At 48.5% G+C, this 17,149-nt stretch overlaps 1 protein-coding gene across 5 annotated transcripts in view; it reads right to left on the bottom strand.

Moving 5' to 3' along the window:
• LCMT2 (leucine carboxyl methyltransferase 2) overlaps positions 1–17,149 on the bottom strand; it is an 80,044-nt gene that overhangs the window by 13,122 nt on the left and 49,773 nt on the right. For all 5 annotated transcript variants that reach the window (XM_077807854.1, XM_077807993.1, XM_077807774.1 and 2 more), the window contains one exon: positions 13,780–13,877. In XM_077807854.1, the coding sequence (XP_077663980.1) occupies positions 13,780–13,877 (98 nt within the window). The remainder of the gene's footprint in view (positions 1–13,779; positions 13,878–17,149) is intronic.

The raw sequence follows: 17,149 nt of genomic DNA on the forward strand, positions 1-17,149 counted from the left end.
CAACAAGGGCACACTGTTGACTCATATCCAGCTTCTTGTCCACTGTCACCCCAGGTCCTTTTCCGCAGAACTGCTGCCTAGCCATTCGGTCCCTAGTCTGTAGCGGTGCATTGGATTCTTCCGTCCTAAGTGCAGGACCCTGCACTTATTCTTGTTGAACCTCATCAGATTTCTTTTGGCCCAATCCTCCAATTTGTCTAGGTCCCTCTGTATCCTATCCCTACCTGCCACCGTATCTACCACTCCTCCTAGTTTAGTATCATCTGCAAATTTCCTGAGAGTGCAATCCACACCATCCTCCAGATCATTTATGAAGATATTGAACAAAACCGGCCCCAGGACCGACCCTTGGGGCACTCCTCTTGATACCGGCTGCCAACTAGACATGGAGCCATTGATCACTACCCGTTGAGCCCGACAATCTAGCCAACTTTCTACCCACCTTATATTCCATTCATCCAGCCCATACTTCTTTAACTTGCTGGCAAGAATACTGTGTGAGACCATGTCAAAAGCTTTCCTAAAGTCAAGAAACAATACATCCACTGTTTTCCCTTCATCCACAGAACCAGTAATCTCATCATAGAAGGTGATTAGATTAGTCAGGCATGACCTTCCCTTGGTGAATCCATGCTGACTATTCCTGATCACTTTCCTCTTGTGTAAGTGCTTCAGGATTGATTCCTTGAGGACCTGCTCCATGATTTCTCCGGGGACTGAGGTGAGGCTGACTAGCCTGTAGTTCCCAGGATCCTCCTTCTTCCCTTTTTTAAAGATGGGCACTATATTAGCCTTTTTCCAGTCGTCTGGGACCTCCCCCAATCGCCATGAGTTTTCAAAGATAATGGCCAATGGCTCTGCAATCACAGCCGCCAACTCCTTTAGCACTCTTGGATGCAATGCATCCAGCCCCATGGACTTGTGCACGTCCAGCTTTTCTAAATAGTCCAGAACCACTTCTTTCTCCACAGAGGGCTGGCCACCTACTCCCCATGCTGTGTTGCCCAGCGCAGCAGTCTGGGAGCTGACCTTGTTCGTGAAGACAGAGGCAAAAAAAGCATTGAGTACATTAGCTTTTTCCACATCCTCTGTCACTAGGTTGCCTCCCTCATTTAGTAAGGGGCCCACACTTTCCTTGGCTTTCTTCTTGTTGCCAACATACCTGAAGAAACCCTTCTTGTTACTCTTAACATCTCTTGGTAGCTGCAGCTCCAGGTGCGATTTGGCCCTTCTGATTTCATTCCTGCATGCCCGAGCAATATTTTTATACTCTTCCCTGGTCATTTGTCCAATCTTCCACTTCTTGTAAGCTTCTTTTTTATGTTTAAGATCCGCAAGGATTTCACTGTTAAGCCAAGCTGGTCGCCTACCATATTTACTATTCTTTCGACACATCGAGATGGTTTGTCCCTGTAACCTCAACAGGGATTCTTTGAAATACAGCCAGCTCTCCTGGACTCCTTTCCCCCTCATGTTATTCCCCCAGGAAATCCTACCCATCAGTTCCCTGAGGGAGCAGAAGTCTGCTTTCCCGAAGTCCAGGGTCCATATTCTGCTTGTGTAGGTTTAGCTGCTGCTGCTGCCAGGGCGGCCGTGGTGGTGCTTTCTGGTGTTGGGGTTGCAGACAGGGTTGCAAGCGCTGGATTCAGTGCTGGCAATGGTTCTGGTGCTGGTTGCTCCGCCAGTTCCAGTTCTGGGCCTGGCTCTGGCTGGGTCTCTGCAACTGGATCCACTACTGCTGTTGCAGACATTGGCATGGAGTCTGGTTCCACCACCTCAGTCTGGGTCTCTGGTAACGCAGGCAGGGCCCTTGTTGAAGGCTCAGGGACAGAGCTAGGTGTGAAGGTTTGCTTCGCCTGGCTGCGGGTGACCATTCCCACCCTCTGGGCTAGCTTCACATGGTTGGCCAGGTCTTCCCCCAGCAGCATGGGAATGGGATAATAATTTTCTTATTCCATAAACACTGTTTTATATCATCATTGGTCACAGTCAGGAACTGTTCTTGTATAACTAAATCACACGTCCCTTCAAAGCTAGTTACACCACTTCCTTTGACCCATTTATCTAACAGATCCTTCATCTGGTTTACATAAGCCACATTACTTTGTCCAGTCCCTCTGTTAAGGGCTGTAAATTTTACTCTGTAAGTTTCAGGTGTAATTTGAAATTGTTTTGAAACCAAATCCTTAAATTTACCATATGTAGGGGCAAGGTTGCCGAAGATTGGCGAGGAGCTAAGTGGTGGACTAAGTATGTGACTGGATGTAAGCGGAGGATGCAGGCAGTTTCAATGAACTTTGTCCGACAGAACCTGCCAAAAGATATTGTAGCATAGCTTAGCATATTTTTGCCTGTAAACGAGTCAGTTTATGTAATAAGTATAAATTATATATATATAAGAATGTAACCAGCTGTTGACCCCATGTAACCCCAAGATAAGCGTGGAGAATATAGCTCCGCAGAGGACTCCCCCCAGGTGGAGTCCTGCCTGGTCAGCTGTCCCGAATGGCCAGAGTCCCCTGAAGCCCCTCTGCGCGTCCTAGGGGCTCCCTGCGCAGATTGGAGCGTAAGTTCTTCCTTCCTTCAATAAAGCATAGTTTACTATTCTTAGGCCTGAGTGTCCTCCTTTCGCTGGTATCTCCCCCCACAGCCCTTGTGGGCACAATTGGTGTCCCGAACAGGATACCAGTGGAGGGATGCCTCTTTGGGGAAGGAAGGATAAGGGGGAGGGAGAGAGCCGCATTCCTGGGTGGCCCTCCACAGGATGGTGGGCACCGGTGGCTCACAAGCTGGTGGGGTTGGTTGCCCCCGCCGCATGGCTGGAGCTAGAGCAGGAGCTGGGGGTTTTACCCCAGTTAGGCTGGAGGAACTGATATCCAAGCTCCAGCTGGACAAAGTAGGACCCACGGAGTGAAAAGCGGCGGGGGACCTGGGATGGGTCTTCCTGACCGCGCTCTGCACGGTGGACAAGGCACTGCTGGTTCAGCGCCAGAGGATGGGAAGATTAGAGGCTGATTTGCAGCAAGAAAACGAGGCCCATTCACTAACCCAAGAAGTCATTACCAGTATGGCCGAACGGACCGATTGGTTAGAGCACCGCTGCACAGTTATGGCGGCTCACCTTGCGAACCGCTGGCGGCGAAAGGCAGGATGGCAAGACGTGCGTCCCCTTGCCGTACGTGCACTGGTATGCAAAAGCGACTGGGATCCAGAGACCTGGGATGGGGACATTTGGGAGACGAGCGAGGACGAGTCCCCTGGGGAGGGGGACGGTACCCACAATTGCGGCCCGTTGTCGAGACACAGTACGAGGAAATAACCGCTACCGTTAAAGGTCTGCTCCAGGCGGACATCATTCGCCCCACCATGAGCGCATTTAACAGCCCAATTTGGCCAGTGCATAAAAAGGATGGAACCTGGCGCAGGACAGTAGACTACCGCAACCTGAATAGGGTCACCCCAATCCTGATAGCGGCAGTTCCCGACATGGTCTCCATTATGGAGCACTTCGCAACGTGGGTAGGGCAGTGGCATGTTGTGGTGGACTTGGCAAATGCCTTCTTCTCCATTGCCATTGCTCCACAGAGCCAGGATCAGTTTGCCTTTACATGGGAGGATCGGCATTACACGTTCACTGTGCTACCTCAGGGCTACAAGCATAGCCCTACCATCTGCCACCAGTTGGTTAGTCGAGACCGGGAGCAGGTGACTCTTCCAGAGGGAGTGGTACTAGAGCACTATATTGATGATGTCCTGCTGAGCGGGCTCCATGAAGCGGCACTCTCCGAGGCCAAGAACAATGTGTTGCAGGCTCTGGCAGCCAGGGGATGGGCTGTCAACCCTAGTAAAATCCAGGGGCCCAGCCAGGAGTTGATCTTCTTGGGAATACTTTGGTCAGTGCCCCAAAGTAAGATCCCCAAAAAGCCATTGAAACAATTACCCACTTCCCAGAGCCCACTAGCATAAGCCAAGCCCAAACTTTCCTGGGCCTCCTTGGGTATTGGCGCACCTTTATTCCCCATCTAGGAAAGATCTTGCAGCCCATACAAGCAGCAGTCCAGAAGAAAGCCACGTTTAGTTGGGGGGCCAAGCAGCATGCTGCATTTCAGCAGGCTAAAGAGGCTCTCAGCCTACATGCAGTGCTGAGCCCAGGCAGACGAGGCACCCCCTTTGAACTTGAGTTAACGGTCGTTGACCATGTGGCCCTTTGGGGGCTGTGGCAGCAATCTTCGTCTCGAAAGGAGCCTACAGGCTATTGGTCGCGATCCCTGCGAGGCTCGGCTGAGTGTTATACACCCCTTGAACAGCAGCTGGTTGCAGTAGTGTGGACCCTGCAGCAAACTGAGACCATAACGGGCGCAGAGCCTGTAAAGGTGTGTACCCTGCTTCCAATTATGGGTTGGGTCCAGGATGAAAGCCCGCTCACACGGACTGGGGTAGCCCAGACTCAGACCCTATGGAAGTGGAAACACTACCTGCAGCTGCATATGCAAATGACCCAGGCAAGCATTATCAGTGCACACGCACGGCTTTTCGGTGCTGTCACCTTTGAGGAACTGCCCTCCAGGGCCAGCACACTTATGCTCCCCCGGTCGAAGTGCCTCAAAGTGCCTCAACCCCCCTGTATGGAGGCCCCTCCCTACACCTCCTTAACCAAACAACCATGAGAGGTTGCGTGGTTTACTGATGGATTGGCCTTGTACAGGGGAGCAGAACGATGGTGATGAGCGGCCGCATATAATCCCTGCCTTGAGGAAATTCTGTTCGAAACTGGCCGTGGCCTGTCTAGCCAGTGGGCTGAGCTACGGGCAGCGTTCAGGACCATCACAGAGAACCCAGGGCCCCTGTATCTGTATACGGATAGCTGGGCAGTCTACAAAGGCATGACACAGTGGATGGCCGTCTGGCATGCGGCTGGCTGGAAGGTGCATGACAAACCCCTTTGGGTTTGCCTGTAGCCAGAGGCCCATTGCTATTCGTCATGTAGACGCCCACCTGACAGGAGAATCAGAGGAGGCCCGGTTCAACAGAGAGGTAGATGACATAGTCAGTTTATGTAGTAGCTGCCCCCAGCCTGGCCGAGTGGATACATCAAAAGAGTGGTCATCTGGGAGGGGAAAAAGCAGTGCAATGGGCCACCAATTGTGGCTTGCAGACCATGATCGGTACGCAGCGGGATGCCAGTCAGCACTGCCCACAGTGTGCCAGGCTCTCCCCACAGCGCTTAAAAACAGAGAAGGGGTACCTGAAGCAAGGTCAGAAACCTGGGGAAGTATGGCAGGTGGACTACATCGGCCCGCTGCCTGAAAGTCAGCAACATAAATATGTACTAACTGCAGCAGACACATATTCAGGTCTGCTCTTTGTATACCCATGCGCAAGCGCTACACAGGAGCAGACTATAAAGGGGTTGGAAGAACTCATCTGCTACTATGGATCCCCACTCAAGGTGCAAAGTGACCAGGGAACCCATTTTACGGGAATGGAAGTAAGAGAATGGGCTAGGGGACGGCAGATTGTGTGGATGTTCCACATCGCATACCACCCGTAGGGCGCCGGGCTTATCGAACGCGTGAATGGCTTGCTTAGAGAACAGTTATGCAAACTATGTCCCACTGAGTCCCTGGCCGGGTGGAGTCATAATCTCCACCAGGCCACGGCTGCGCTCAGTGACCGCCCTCTGTATGGCTCCACCCTGTAAGCTAGATTCAAGGGGGAGGTCGAGTGGCCCCGTGTGTTGCGAGTGCAGCGCCTCCACCTGCAAGCCCGCCTCCCCATTCGGGCCACCCCGGTAAGTGCTGGTCTCGATTCTGCGGGTCCCTCAAGAGGGCCTCACTCTTTAGCCCAATAGCCGGAACCTTGTAAGTACTGGCTTAGCCATAGGGTTCCCGCAAGGCTATTATGGGTGCATTGCCCCACGCAGCAGTCTGGCCCTTAAGGGCATAGATGTTGCGGCAGGAGTAATCAACACTGACTATACCGGGGAGGTTAAGGTGCTGTTGGTTCACAATGGCCCGCAGGCAGTAACCCTCCCCCAAGGCGAACGTATTGCGCAGTTGATTTGCGAGCGCATTGGGTTGCCTGATGTCCAGGAGGTGGATGTGCTTGCACCCACCACTCGAGCAGGAGGGTTTGGCTCGACTGGACGTGCAGTTTGGGTCCACGACCCCACCAAACATAACCCGCTCGAAGGGGAAATCCTAGTTGATGGTCCTGGGGATACTCACCTCGTACTGCTAAGAGGAGAAGATACCCCAATTTATGCGCCCTCTAAGTGTCTTTCTTCCAGGCAACCATAACCGCCGCACTGCAGTTTGGATGGGTCCGTGGAGCATCCTGGTCGCGCCACCCAAAGGCCGACACCGGCGATGGCCCTACGGCGTGTTCTCTACGGAATAATCCTCAAACCGATTTTAGCTGCAATAGGTGCCCAAGCCACATGGCACCACAACTCAGCCATCCAGTGGATGCAGTCAGTGGCACTAACAGGTAACAAGTCGGACTGTTGGTACTGCGCACATGCCCCCCAATTGGCAAGCGTTGGCATCCATGGGCCGCAGTGCCATGGAATGAATCCTGGGCCCTTAACAACACCACTTTTCTCCCTAAGTATAATGAAACACCCCCTAACTGGCGCCAAGGGACACTGGTAGTGATACTGGGGGATGTGTATTGGTGTGTTCAGCGGCCTTCGGCGACAGACGCCGCTCATCCCGTCGGAAAACTTCCCCGTTCCTCGTGTGCAGTGATAGCAGAATACCTGCCAGACACGGGGCAGTTTAACGTTACTGCTGGCCCACCGGAAACGCACAGTGAGTGGATGGCGGGAGAGCCATGGGTCTTGAGTGACAATTGCTCCGGTTCCTCCGAAACCAATTTGATTTATACCAATGGCACCACCCTCTGCCAACGGTGGTGGCATTGGGGCGAGTGAGGACTACATACCCGTGGTTTTCTGTATTCCTACAATGCCAGTGCCCCTGTATGGAGAACGCCCCTCAGCACAATTAGGCGCGGGCAAACCCCGCATGCACATTACTGGTCTCAGTGTGACCAAAGCTCCGATAGTTGGTGTCGCAATGCCTCAGATAGCACATGGCTCCCCACAGCAGGATTGCCGGGGCTGTACTGGCTATGTGGCCATTTGGCATATAAAACCCTACCCAACCAATGGTGTGGACAGTGCACATTGGGACGGCTCCTCCCCTGTACGTATGGAATGCAAACCATGCACGCTCATGCCGTGCATAATTACATATTGGTGGCACGTCCATGACGGAGCCCAAACCCCATTGTGCAGAGACCCATGGGCTTCCATCAGTTTGTCCGCGCTTTTCTCCCCTGGCTAGGGGTGGCCGAACTGGAGCAGGCTATTGTAAATATTTCAGCCACATTGGAGATTATAGAGAATAATACCATAGATGCAATCCAAGCCCTGCAATTAGAAGTAGCTTCTTTGTTGCAAGTTGTATTACAGAATTGTATGGCGTTGGACTACTTATTAGGTGCTCAAGGCGGCATTTGTGCCTTGATTAATGAAAGTTGTTGTTTTTACTCAAATCAGGATAAGCGCGTAGAGACTCATGTTCATAATATGATGGACCACTTGAAGGTGTTACATGACGTAGGCTCTGAGGCTTCTGTAAGGGATGACCCTTGGCGGTGGCTAACCTCCTGGCTTCCGGATCTCGGCGCCTGGGGGAGATGCATCAGACTCCTGCTATTCATTGGACTACTGGATTTTGTATGGGTGTTTGTCATTCTTCAATGCTGTGTGAATTTTTCCTCCGCCCTCCTAGCCCGACTGGCAACCCCCAAACCAGTGCGCACGCTCGAAGTGCGCTGGTGGCAGTAACTAATACACCTCAGTCTGCCAAGGGGTGGAGTGTAGGGGCAAGACTGCGGAAGATTGGCGAGGAGCTAAGTGGTGGACTAAGTATGTGACTGGATGTACGCGGAGGATGCAGGCAGTTTCAATGAACTTTGTCCGACAGAACCTGCCAAAAGATATTGTAGCATAGCTTAGCATATTTTTGCCTGTAAACGAGTCAGTTTATGTAATAAGTATAAATTATATATATATAAGAATGTAACCAGCTGTTGACCCCATGTAACCCCGAGATAAGCGCGGAGAATATAGCTCCGCAGAGGACTCCCCCCAGGTGGAGTCCTGCCTGGTCAGCTGTCCCGAATGGCCAGAGCCCCCTGCAGCCCCTCCATGCGTCCTAGGGGCTCCCTGCGCAGATTGGAGCGTAAGTTCTTCCTTCCTTCAATAAAGCATAGTTTACTATTCTTAGGCCTGAGTGTCCTCCTTTCGCTGGTATCTCCCCCCACAGCCCTTGCAGGCCCAGCATAGTCAGAAGCATCCTCAATAGGCATTTTGTTGAATATGTCCAGAGCTCTGTCAGTCATTTTTGCTACCAATGTGGTCATCTTGTGATCGTCAGGAATTGCACAGAGTTTGCACAGTCTCTCAAAGGTGATGAAATATTCAGATATATCACTGGATTCATCATACTGTGGACATAGTCGCTCCCATTTGTGGATTTTTGGGGAAGGATTGTTAGGGTTATCCGGTAGTTCCATCTTAGCCCTTTCCAGATCTAAGCGCTTCAGCTCTAACTCCGTATTGAAGCGTTTTGCCTCCATTTCCATCTCCAAGCATTTTGCCTCTGCCTCCACTTCCAAGCGTTTTGCCTTTGCCTACGCTTCCAAGCGCTTTAAGGCCATCTGCCTTTCATGTTCTTTCTGTCTCTCTTCAGCTTCAAAACTGGCTAATTCTAGTTTTCTCTGGACATCACTTTCTGTAATCCTAGCCTTCCTGCGCTTAGCCCAGCCCTACCCAAGAGCTAGAAAGAAGAAGAAGAAGAAGAAAAAAAAAACAGCTTGTGAATTCCCTTGCTATAACTTAACTCCTCTGCCTTCAGGCACAGTAAAAAAAAAAAAAAAAAAACTCCAGCTGCTCTCAGCTTTAGAAAAAGAAAGGGCAAAAATAAAAAGTGTCCTTTAAAAAAAACAAACCTCCCTGCTTTCCAAGCAACCAAAAGAAGCAAAAAAAAGTCCTATTCTCATCCTGAGGTTTGTGCTTCTGGTTCAAAATGATCCCACCGTGCTGCCACTATGTCAGGGTTCCCTCATAGAATCATAGACTATCAGGGTTGGAAGGGACCTCAGGAGGTCATCTAGTCCAACCCCCTGCTCAAAGCAGGACCAATCCCCAATTAAATCATCCCAGCCAGGGCTTTCTCAAGCCTGACCTTAAAAACTTCTAAGGAAGGAGATTCCACCACCTCCCTAGGTAACGCATTCCAGCGTTTCACCACCCTCCTAGTGAAAAAGTTTTTCCTAATATCCAGCCTAAACCTCCCCCACTGCAACTTGAGACCATTACTCCTTGTCCTGACCTCTTCTACCACTGAGAATAGTCTAGAGCCATCCTCTCTGGAACCACCTCTCAGGTAGTTGAAAGCAGCTATCAAATTCCCCCTCATTCTTCTCTTTTGCAGACTAAACAATCCCAGTTCCCTCAGCCTCTCCTCATAAGTCATGTGTTCCAGTCCCCTAATCATTTTTGTTGCCCTTCGCTGGACTCTCTCCAATTTATCCACATCCTTCTTGTAGTGTGGGGCCCAAAACTGGACACAGTACTCCAGATGAGGTCTCACCAATGTCGAATAGAGGGGGAACGATCACATCCCTCGATCTGCTGGCTATGCCCCTACTTATACATCCCAAAATGCCATCGGCCTTCTTGGCAACAAGGGCACCCTGCTGACTCATATCCAGCTTCTCGTCCACTGTCACCCCTAGGTCCTTTTCCGCAGAACTGCTGCCTAGCCATTCGGTCCCTAGTCTGTAGCTGTGCATTGGGTTCTTCCGTCCTAAGTGCAGGACCCTGCACTTATCCTTATTGAACCTCATCAGATTTCTTTTGGCCCAATCCTCCAATTTGTCTAGGTCCCTCTGTATCCTATCCCTGCCCTCCAGCGTATCTACCACTCCTCCTAGTTTAGTATGATCTGCAAATTTGTTGATCTGCAAATTTGCCATTCGATCCCTAGTCAGTAGCGGTGCATGGGATTCTTCTGTCCTAAGTGCAGGACTCTGCACTTGTCCTTGTTGAACCTCATCAGATTTCTTTTGCCCAAACCTCTAATTTGTCTAGGGCCCTCTGTATCCTATCCCTACCCTCCAGCGTATCTACTCTCCTCCCAGTTTAGTGTCATCTGCAAACTTGCTGAGGGTGCAATCCACACCATCCTCCAGATCACTTACGAAGATATTGAACAAAAGCGGCCCCAGGACCGACCCTTGGGGCACTTCACTTGATACCAGCTGCCAACTAGACATGGAGCCATTGATCACTACCCGTTGAGCCTGACAATTTAGCCAACTTTCTATCCACCTTATAGTCCATTCATCCAGCCCATACTTCTTTAACTTGCTGGCAAGAATATGGAGGGAGACCGTGCCAAAAGCTTTGCTAAAGTCAAGGAACAACACGTCCATTTGTAGTTCCCCTTTCTGAAATTAAATGCTACATTGTTGGGCTGCTGTGATGTTTTCCCCGCCACAGGGATGTTAAATTTAATTATATTATGGTCACTATTGCCAAGCAGTCCAGCTATATTCACCTCTTGGACCAGATCCTGTGCTCCACTTAGGACTAAATCAAGAATTGCCTCTCCTCTTGTTGGTTCCAGGACTAGCTGCTCCAAGAAGCAGTCATTTAAGGTGTCAAGAAACTTTATCTCTGCATCCCATTCTGAGGTCACATGTAGCCAGTCAATATGGGGATAGTTGAAATCCCCCATTATTATTGTGTTTTTTATTTTAGGAGTCTCTCTAATCTCTGTGCATTTCACAATCACTATCACCATCCTGGTCGGGTGGTCAGTAATATATCCCTACTGCTATATTCTTATTATTCAAGCATGGAATCACTATCCATAGAGATTCTCTAGTACAGTTTGGTTCATTTAATATTTTTACTTCATTTGCTTCTATGCTTTCTTTCACATATAGTGCCACTCCCCCACCAGCACAACCTGTTCTGTCCTTCCGATATATTTTGTACCCTGGTATTACTGTGTCCCATTGATTATCCTCATTCCACCAAGTTTCTGTGATGCCTATTGTATCAATATCCTCCTTTAATACAAGGCACTCTAATTCACCCATCTTATTAGTTAGACTTCTAGCATTGGCATATAAACAATTTAAAAACTTGTCACTTTTTAGCTCTCTGCCATTACATGATGTAATTGAATGGGACTTTTTTTCATTTGACTGTTTCTCATCAGATCCTAGCTTTACTTTATTACCTTCCATCCTCTCCTTCTTTCTAGGACATAGAGAATCTCCATTAATAGATCCTCCCCTAACGGATGTCTCTGTGGGAACCACATGCTCCTCTGCACCTGTCGGCTTTTCCCCAACCTCAACACGAGTCAGCAATGCGATGCTGTTGAAAGCAAATGCAATTTTAGGTTGCATTAAAAGAGGCATAGCATGGAAGTCATGGGAGGTGATAGCACCACTGTACTCAGCACTGATTAGGCCTCAGCTGGAGTAGTCCATCCAGTTTTGGGCACCAATGTATAGAAAGGAGGTAGCAAAACTAGAAAGGATCCAGAGGGGAGCGGCAAAGATGATTAAAGAGATGGAATGCAAGCTATATGAGCAAAGGCTGAAGGAATTGGGTATGTGTGACACTATACCTCGGGGGAGCACCCTGTAACCCCCATATTCATCATTTGTATATAACTGTGATATTTCACATAAAGCATGCCATGTAAAGTATCATGGAAAAGGTTATGAACTGCTGAAACCCATTGTTCTACCTAAATGTGGGTTATCATTAACACATATGAAGTTATGAGATTGTGCTGTATGGTTGTCACTAAAATATGCTGTGAGTTGGGGAATCACCCAGATATTAGCTCCCCAGAGACAACAAGGGAGGTAACCAATGCCTGGATGGGTGTCGAACAACCACCAACAGCCATTGTCCAGTAAGGGAGCTACAATTCAATGACTCACTTGCACAAAACCATACCGGGGGAATTGGTAAACCTTGCCTGGTGACTCAGCAATGCCCTCCAGACATGCCTGGACTTGTGTTCTCCAAGCACATGGACTGAGGATATAAAATAGGGGACAGAGGTCATGTGATTTCTCCTTTCTCCAATCCCTCCCATGCTGAAGGCAATGAGAATGCTGGAGCTGAGGAGATTGGTCCTGAGACTAAAAGGGAAAGCCTGCATATGAAAGACTGTAACCAACCTGCAATATCCAGTTGTGTGAGAAAAACTGCTTAGTCCAGACATTGTCTAGTCTAATCAGCTTGAGAATTTAGACCACATTTGTCTTTTACTTTCTTTTGGTAACCACTCTGACTTTTGCTTATCACTTATAATAATTTAAAATCCATCTTTTGTAACCAATAAATTTATTCTAATGTTTATCATTACTAGTGAGTTTGACTGAAGTGCTTGGTAAATTAGTAAACTTGCATTGCTCAAGAAAGAGTCTTGAGCAGTACAAGACAGCACATTCCAGTGGTACAAGGCTGGGTGGGAGCTGTGGGGATTTGGCTGGTGCCTTTCTCTGTGTGATTAGTGAGTGGCTCTGGGAGCATTCATGCAATCTGGCTGGGTGTGGGGCTCCACATGCGGCTGTACTCAGTGGTAACAGCACTTGGAGGGGTTTGCTGCTTACTATCAGTAAGGCATTGTGAGAGACAACCCAGATTAGAGAGTTAAGGGGTCACAGTGGTCCCACAGTCCCAGTTGTCCCTCCTATGACTTCTCCTTCCAAACTCGGATAAAAACACATTACATATCACACTTCAGATGTTGTTAGTTACCTGCTAGTTTGAACAAAACATCCTTATCCATGATCCTGTCATCCCCTCCTTATCTTATAGGGGGTTGGGTGTGTTCCTGTGCCATCTCTTAAAAATGTGTTTATGAAGTTACTTGACACATCTGTGTGTTTTTGTACCACCCTCTCTAGTAAGGAATTTGTTTACTTGGTGTTAGCTGTTAGCTAGTGTGGTGTTATTTTGCCAAGGCCTGGCTTACTCTGGTTCACAGCCTTTGGTTCATACTGTTATATATGCCTAAGTCTCCAGCAAGGCCTACAAAATGCACTAACTACAGATAATATTTCCCTTATTTAATATATCAGTTAGTTTTAAATGCAAGACGTTTTGATAAACCCTCTTTTTTCCCTTATGGATCCAGCATATTCAACTAATAAAAAAAAAAATTACAAAATCTCTTTTTGTGCATTTTTAATTGAATTCCAATTGCAGCTTGACCGAAATCATATAGTAAATAAGATAAGTGTCATTCACTATTTTCTAACATAAAATAATGTCAAAAAGAAGAGCCTGAATACATGTAAAGTTATATAATTGCTTAAATAAATGTGTACAGATGTAGTGTATCCTCCTGGTTAGCAGAGAAGTACTGACTTTTAAGGTAAATGCTACACTCAGTTGCAAATAACATTGTTTACCAACAATGAGAATCAACTTTTCTATAGGAAAATAACTAAAAAACACAAATGTAAAATAAGATTAAAATTGATTATTTAAATCAAAGTATCTTCTTTGCCGTTTAAAATCATGATTAAAATCTGTGATTTAAATCAATCTACTCTGCTGCCTCAACTCACAGCAACACTGGAATATTAAAATGGGCTCACAGTACTGGAGTGCCCAGTCACAGAACTAGGGCAGACATTATTCCTCAAGGTCTTGGGGGTACTTACCTTTCTGCAGGAGAACTCTTCCAAATGCAGGAAAGACCAGTCTCCCAGGACAGGCTGCACAGCAGAGCGGCCCCCATAGATAAACAAGTACTTCTGGCCTAGAAAGAAGACACAGTCAGCTGAACAGAGAAGCTGGATCATGAAAGGACACATAGGCAACAGATGCATCTTCTGCCTGGATCACTGCAACGCAGTTGTCATGGGGGACCTAAATGATATCCACAAGACTGAATGCTTTGTACTCCAGACTTCTAAGAGAGCTTGCAACTGTCTAGCAATTCCACTAGTGTCTGTTCAATCTGTCCCTGCTAGCTGGTGTAGAACTAGACAGCTGGAGGGAGATTCTAGGCATATGCCAGCAATTCCAGGATAGTCAACCTAACCCACGCCTCTTGTCTGAGCCAATCAGAAGATATTCTTTTCAGGGGTGGTCAACCTGCAGCTCTTCAGAAGATAATATGCGGCTCCTGCTAGGAGCCAACTCTGGGGAAAGAATGGAGAGTGCTCAGCACCCACCTGCAGTCCTATCAGCTTCCCCTCCCTCCCCCAGTGCCTCTCACCTGCTGACGGCCCCCCGATCAGTCCCTCCTCCTCCCTCCCCCATGCCTCCTGCCCACTGCGATCAGCTGTTTCACGGCATTCAGGAGGCTCTGGGTGGGAGGAAAGAGGAGCAAGGATGCAGTGTGCAGCCTCACCCCTCCCTCCCTGTCTCCCCCGCCCACCGCGATCAGCTGTTTTGCGATGCGCAGGAGGCTCAGGGGCATAGGGGAGCAGCGAGGACACGGCTCACTTGGGGGAGGGTCGGGAAGAGGCGGGGTGGAGGTGGGGATGGGGACTTGGAACAGAGCCAGGGGTCCAGCACCCCCTGGCTGGCACCAGTGTCTACTTGAATAAAGCACAAGGTGACTAGCTGGTGTGGAAATTTTTAATCAAAATTTTTCTTACACCATCTAACACTGGAAAGCAAGTGCAAACAGAAAATAAAATACACAGATGAAAAATCAAGGCTTCCAACAGGAATGGGAGAATAAGTACTTTTTCGTTGAACGTAATGGTAAGGCCATGTGTCTTCTTTGCCAGACATATCTCTCAGTTCAAATCTTCAAACTTGCAGCATCATTTCACTTCTAGCCATGCACATATGGATCAAGAATTCCCACAAGGTTCTGAACTCCGCACTTTAAAACTGAAAACTTTGAAAAAACAAACAGATGTAGGAGACCAGTTGTTAACCAGACTTGCCAACCGATCGCAAACTGTAATGTTAGCCCCCTATTATGTGGCCTGGCACATAGCCCGTGCGAAAAAGCTCTACTCTGAAGGAGAGCTTATAAAAATGTGCCTCACTGATGTGATTTCAATCTTGTCACCAGAGAACAAGAATCAACAGAAGAAAATGTCTAGCCTGCAGCTTTCACACCACACAATAGAACGCAGAATCTCTGAACTGAACAGTGACATCACATCGCAACTGCACTGGCAACTTCAGCAGTGTGAGTATTTGAGCATCGCTTTGGATAAGTTGTGCCATGCACCGGATTAACCTTATTATTGGTATTTGTCTGCACTGTGTCTGACGATTGTGTTGTAAGGGAAGAACTCCTCAATATTGTGTCACTAAAGGACAGAACTCATGGACGAGATCTAAGCCCTAGTCGACACTAGGAGTTAAGGTCGAATTTAGCAGCGTTAAATCGATTTAACTCTGCACCCATCCACATGACAAAGCCCTTTTTTTTTGACTTAATGGGCTCTTAAAATCGATTTCTTTACTCCACCCCCGACAAGGGGATAAGCACTGAAATCGGCCTTGTCGGGTCAAATTTGGGGTAGCGTGGACGCAATTTGATGGTATTGACCTCCGGGAGCTATCCCAGAGTGCTCCATTGTGACCGCTCTGGACAGCACTCTCAACTCAGATGCACTGGCCAGGTAGACAGGAAAAGGCCAGTGAACTTTTGAATCTCATTTCCTGTTTGGCCAGTGTTGCAAGTTGCAGTGAGGGCAGAGCTCATCAGCAGAGGTGACCATGATGGAGTCCCAGAATTGCAGAAGAGCTCCAGCATGGACCGAACGGGAGGTACAGGATCTGTTCGCTGTACGGGGAGAGGAATCCGTGCTATCAGAACTCCATTCCAGTTTTCGAAATGCCAAAACATTTGTCAAAATCTCTCAGGGCACGAAGGACAGAGGTCATAACAGAGACCCGAAACAGTGATGAGTGAAACTTAAGGAGCTGAAGCAAGCCTATCAGAAAACCAGAGAGGCAAACGGCCACTCCGGGTCAGAGCCCCAAACATGCCACTTCTGTGATGAGCTGCATGCCATTTTAGGGGGTTCAGCCACCACTACCCCAACCGTGTGCTTTGACTCCGTCAATGGAGAGGGAGGCAACATGGAAGCAGGTTCTGGGGACAAGGAAGATGATGTTGATGAGGTTGTAGATAGCTCACAGCAAGCAAGCGGAGAAACTGGTTTTCCCGACAGCCAGGAACTGTTTCTCACCCTGGACCTGGAGCCAGTACCCCCCGAACCCACCCAAGCCTGCCTCCCGGACCCGCCACACTGAGAAGGGACCTCTGGTGAGTGTACCTTTTTAAATAGTATACATGACTTAAAAGCAAGCATGTTTAATGATTAATTTGCCCTGGCATTCGCGGCCAGTACAGCTACTGGAAAAGTCTGTTAACGTGTCTTGGGATAGAGCGGAAATCCTCCAGGGACATCTCCATAAAGCTCTCCTGGATGTATTCCCAAAGCCTTTGCAAAAGATTTCTGGGGAGGGCAGCATTTTTCCGTCCACCATGGTAAGACACTTTAGCACGCCAAGCCAGTAGCACGTAGTCGGGAATCATTGCAGAACAAAGCACTCCAGCGTATGTTTGCTGGCGTTCAAACAACATCCGTTCTTTATCTCTCTGTGTTATCCTCAGGAGAGTGATATCATTCATGGTCACCTGGTTGAAACAGGTCACCTGGTTGAAATAGGGTGCTTTTCTTAAGGGGACATTCAGAGGTGCCTGTTCCTGCTGGGCTGTTTGCCTGTGGCTGAACAGAAATGTTCCCCGCTGTTAGCCATGGGGAGGAGGGAGGGGTTAGCCATGCGGCGGGGGGAGGCAAAATGCAACCTTGTAACAAAAGCACATGTGCTATGTATGTAATGTTAACAGCAAGGTTTACCGTGAAAGAGTGTACCCATTGTTCTATAAAATGTGTCTTTTTAAATACCACTGTCCCTTTTTTTTTCTCCACCAGCTGCATGTGTTTCAAGGATCACAGGATCTTCTCCTTCCCCGAGGCTAGCAAAGATTAGAAGGTGAAAAAAAAGCACTCGCAATGAAATGTTCTCTGACCTCATGCTCTCCTCCCA

This window comes from Eretmochelys imbricata, chromosome 1 (assembly GCF_965152235.1).
Source record: "Eretmochelys imbricata isolate rEreImb1 chromosome 1, rEreImb1.hap1, whole genome shotgun sequence".
Lineage (NCBI taxonomy): Eukaryota > Metazoa > Chordata > Testudines > Cheloniidae > Eretmochelys > Eretmochelys imbricata.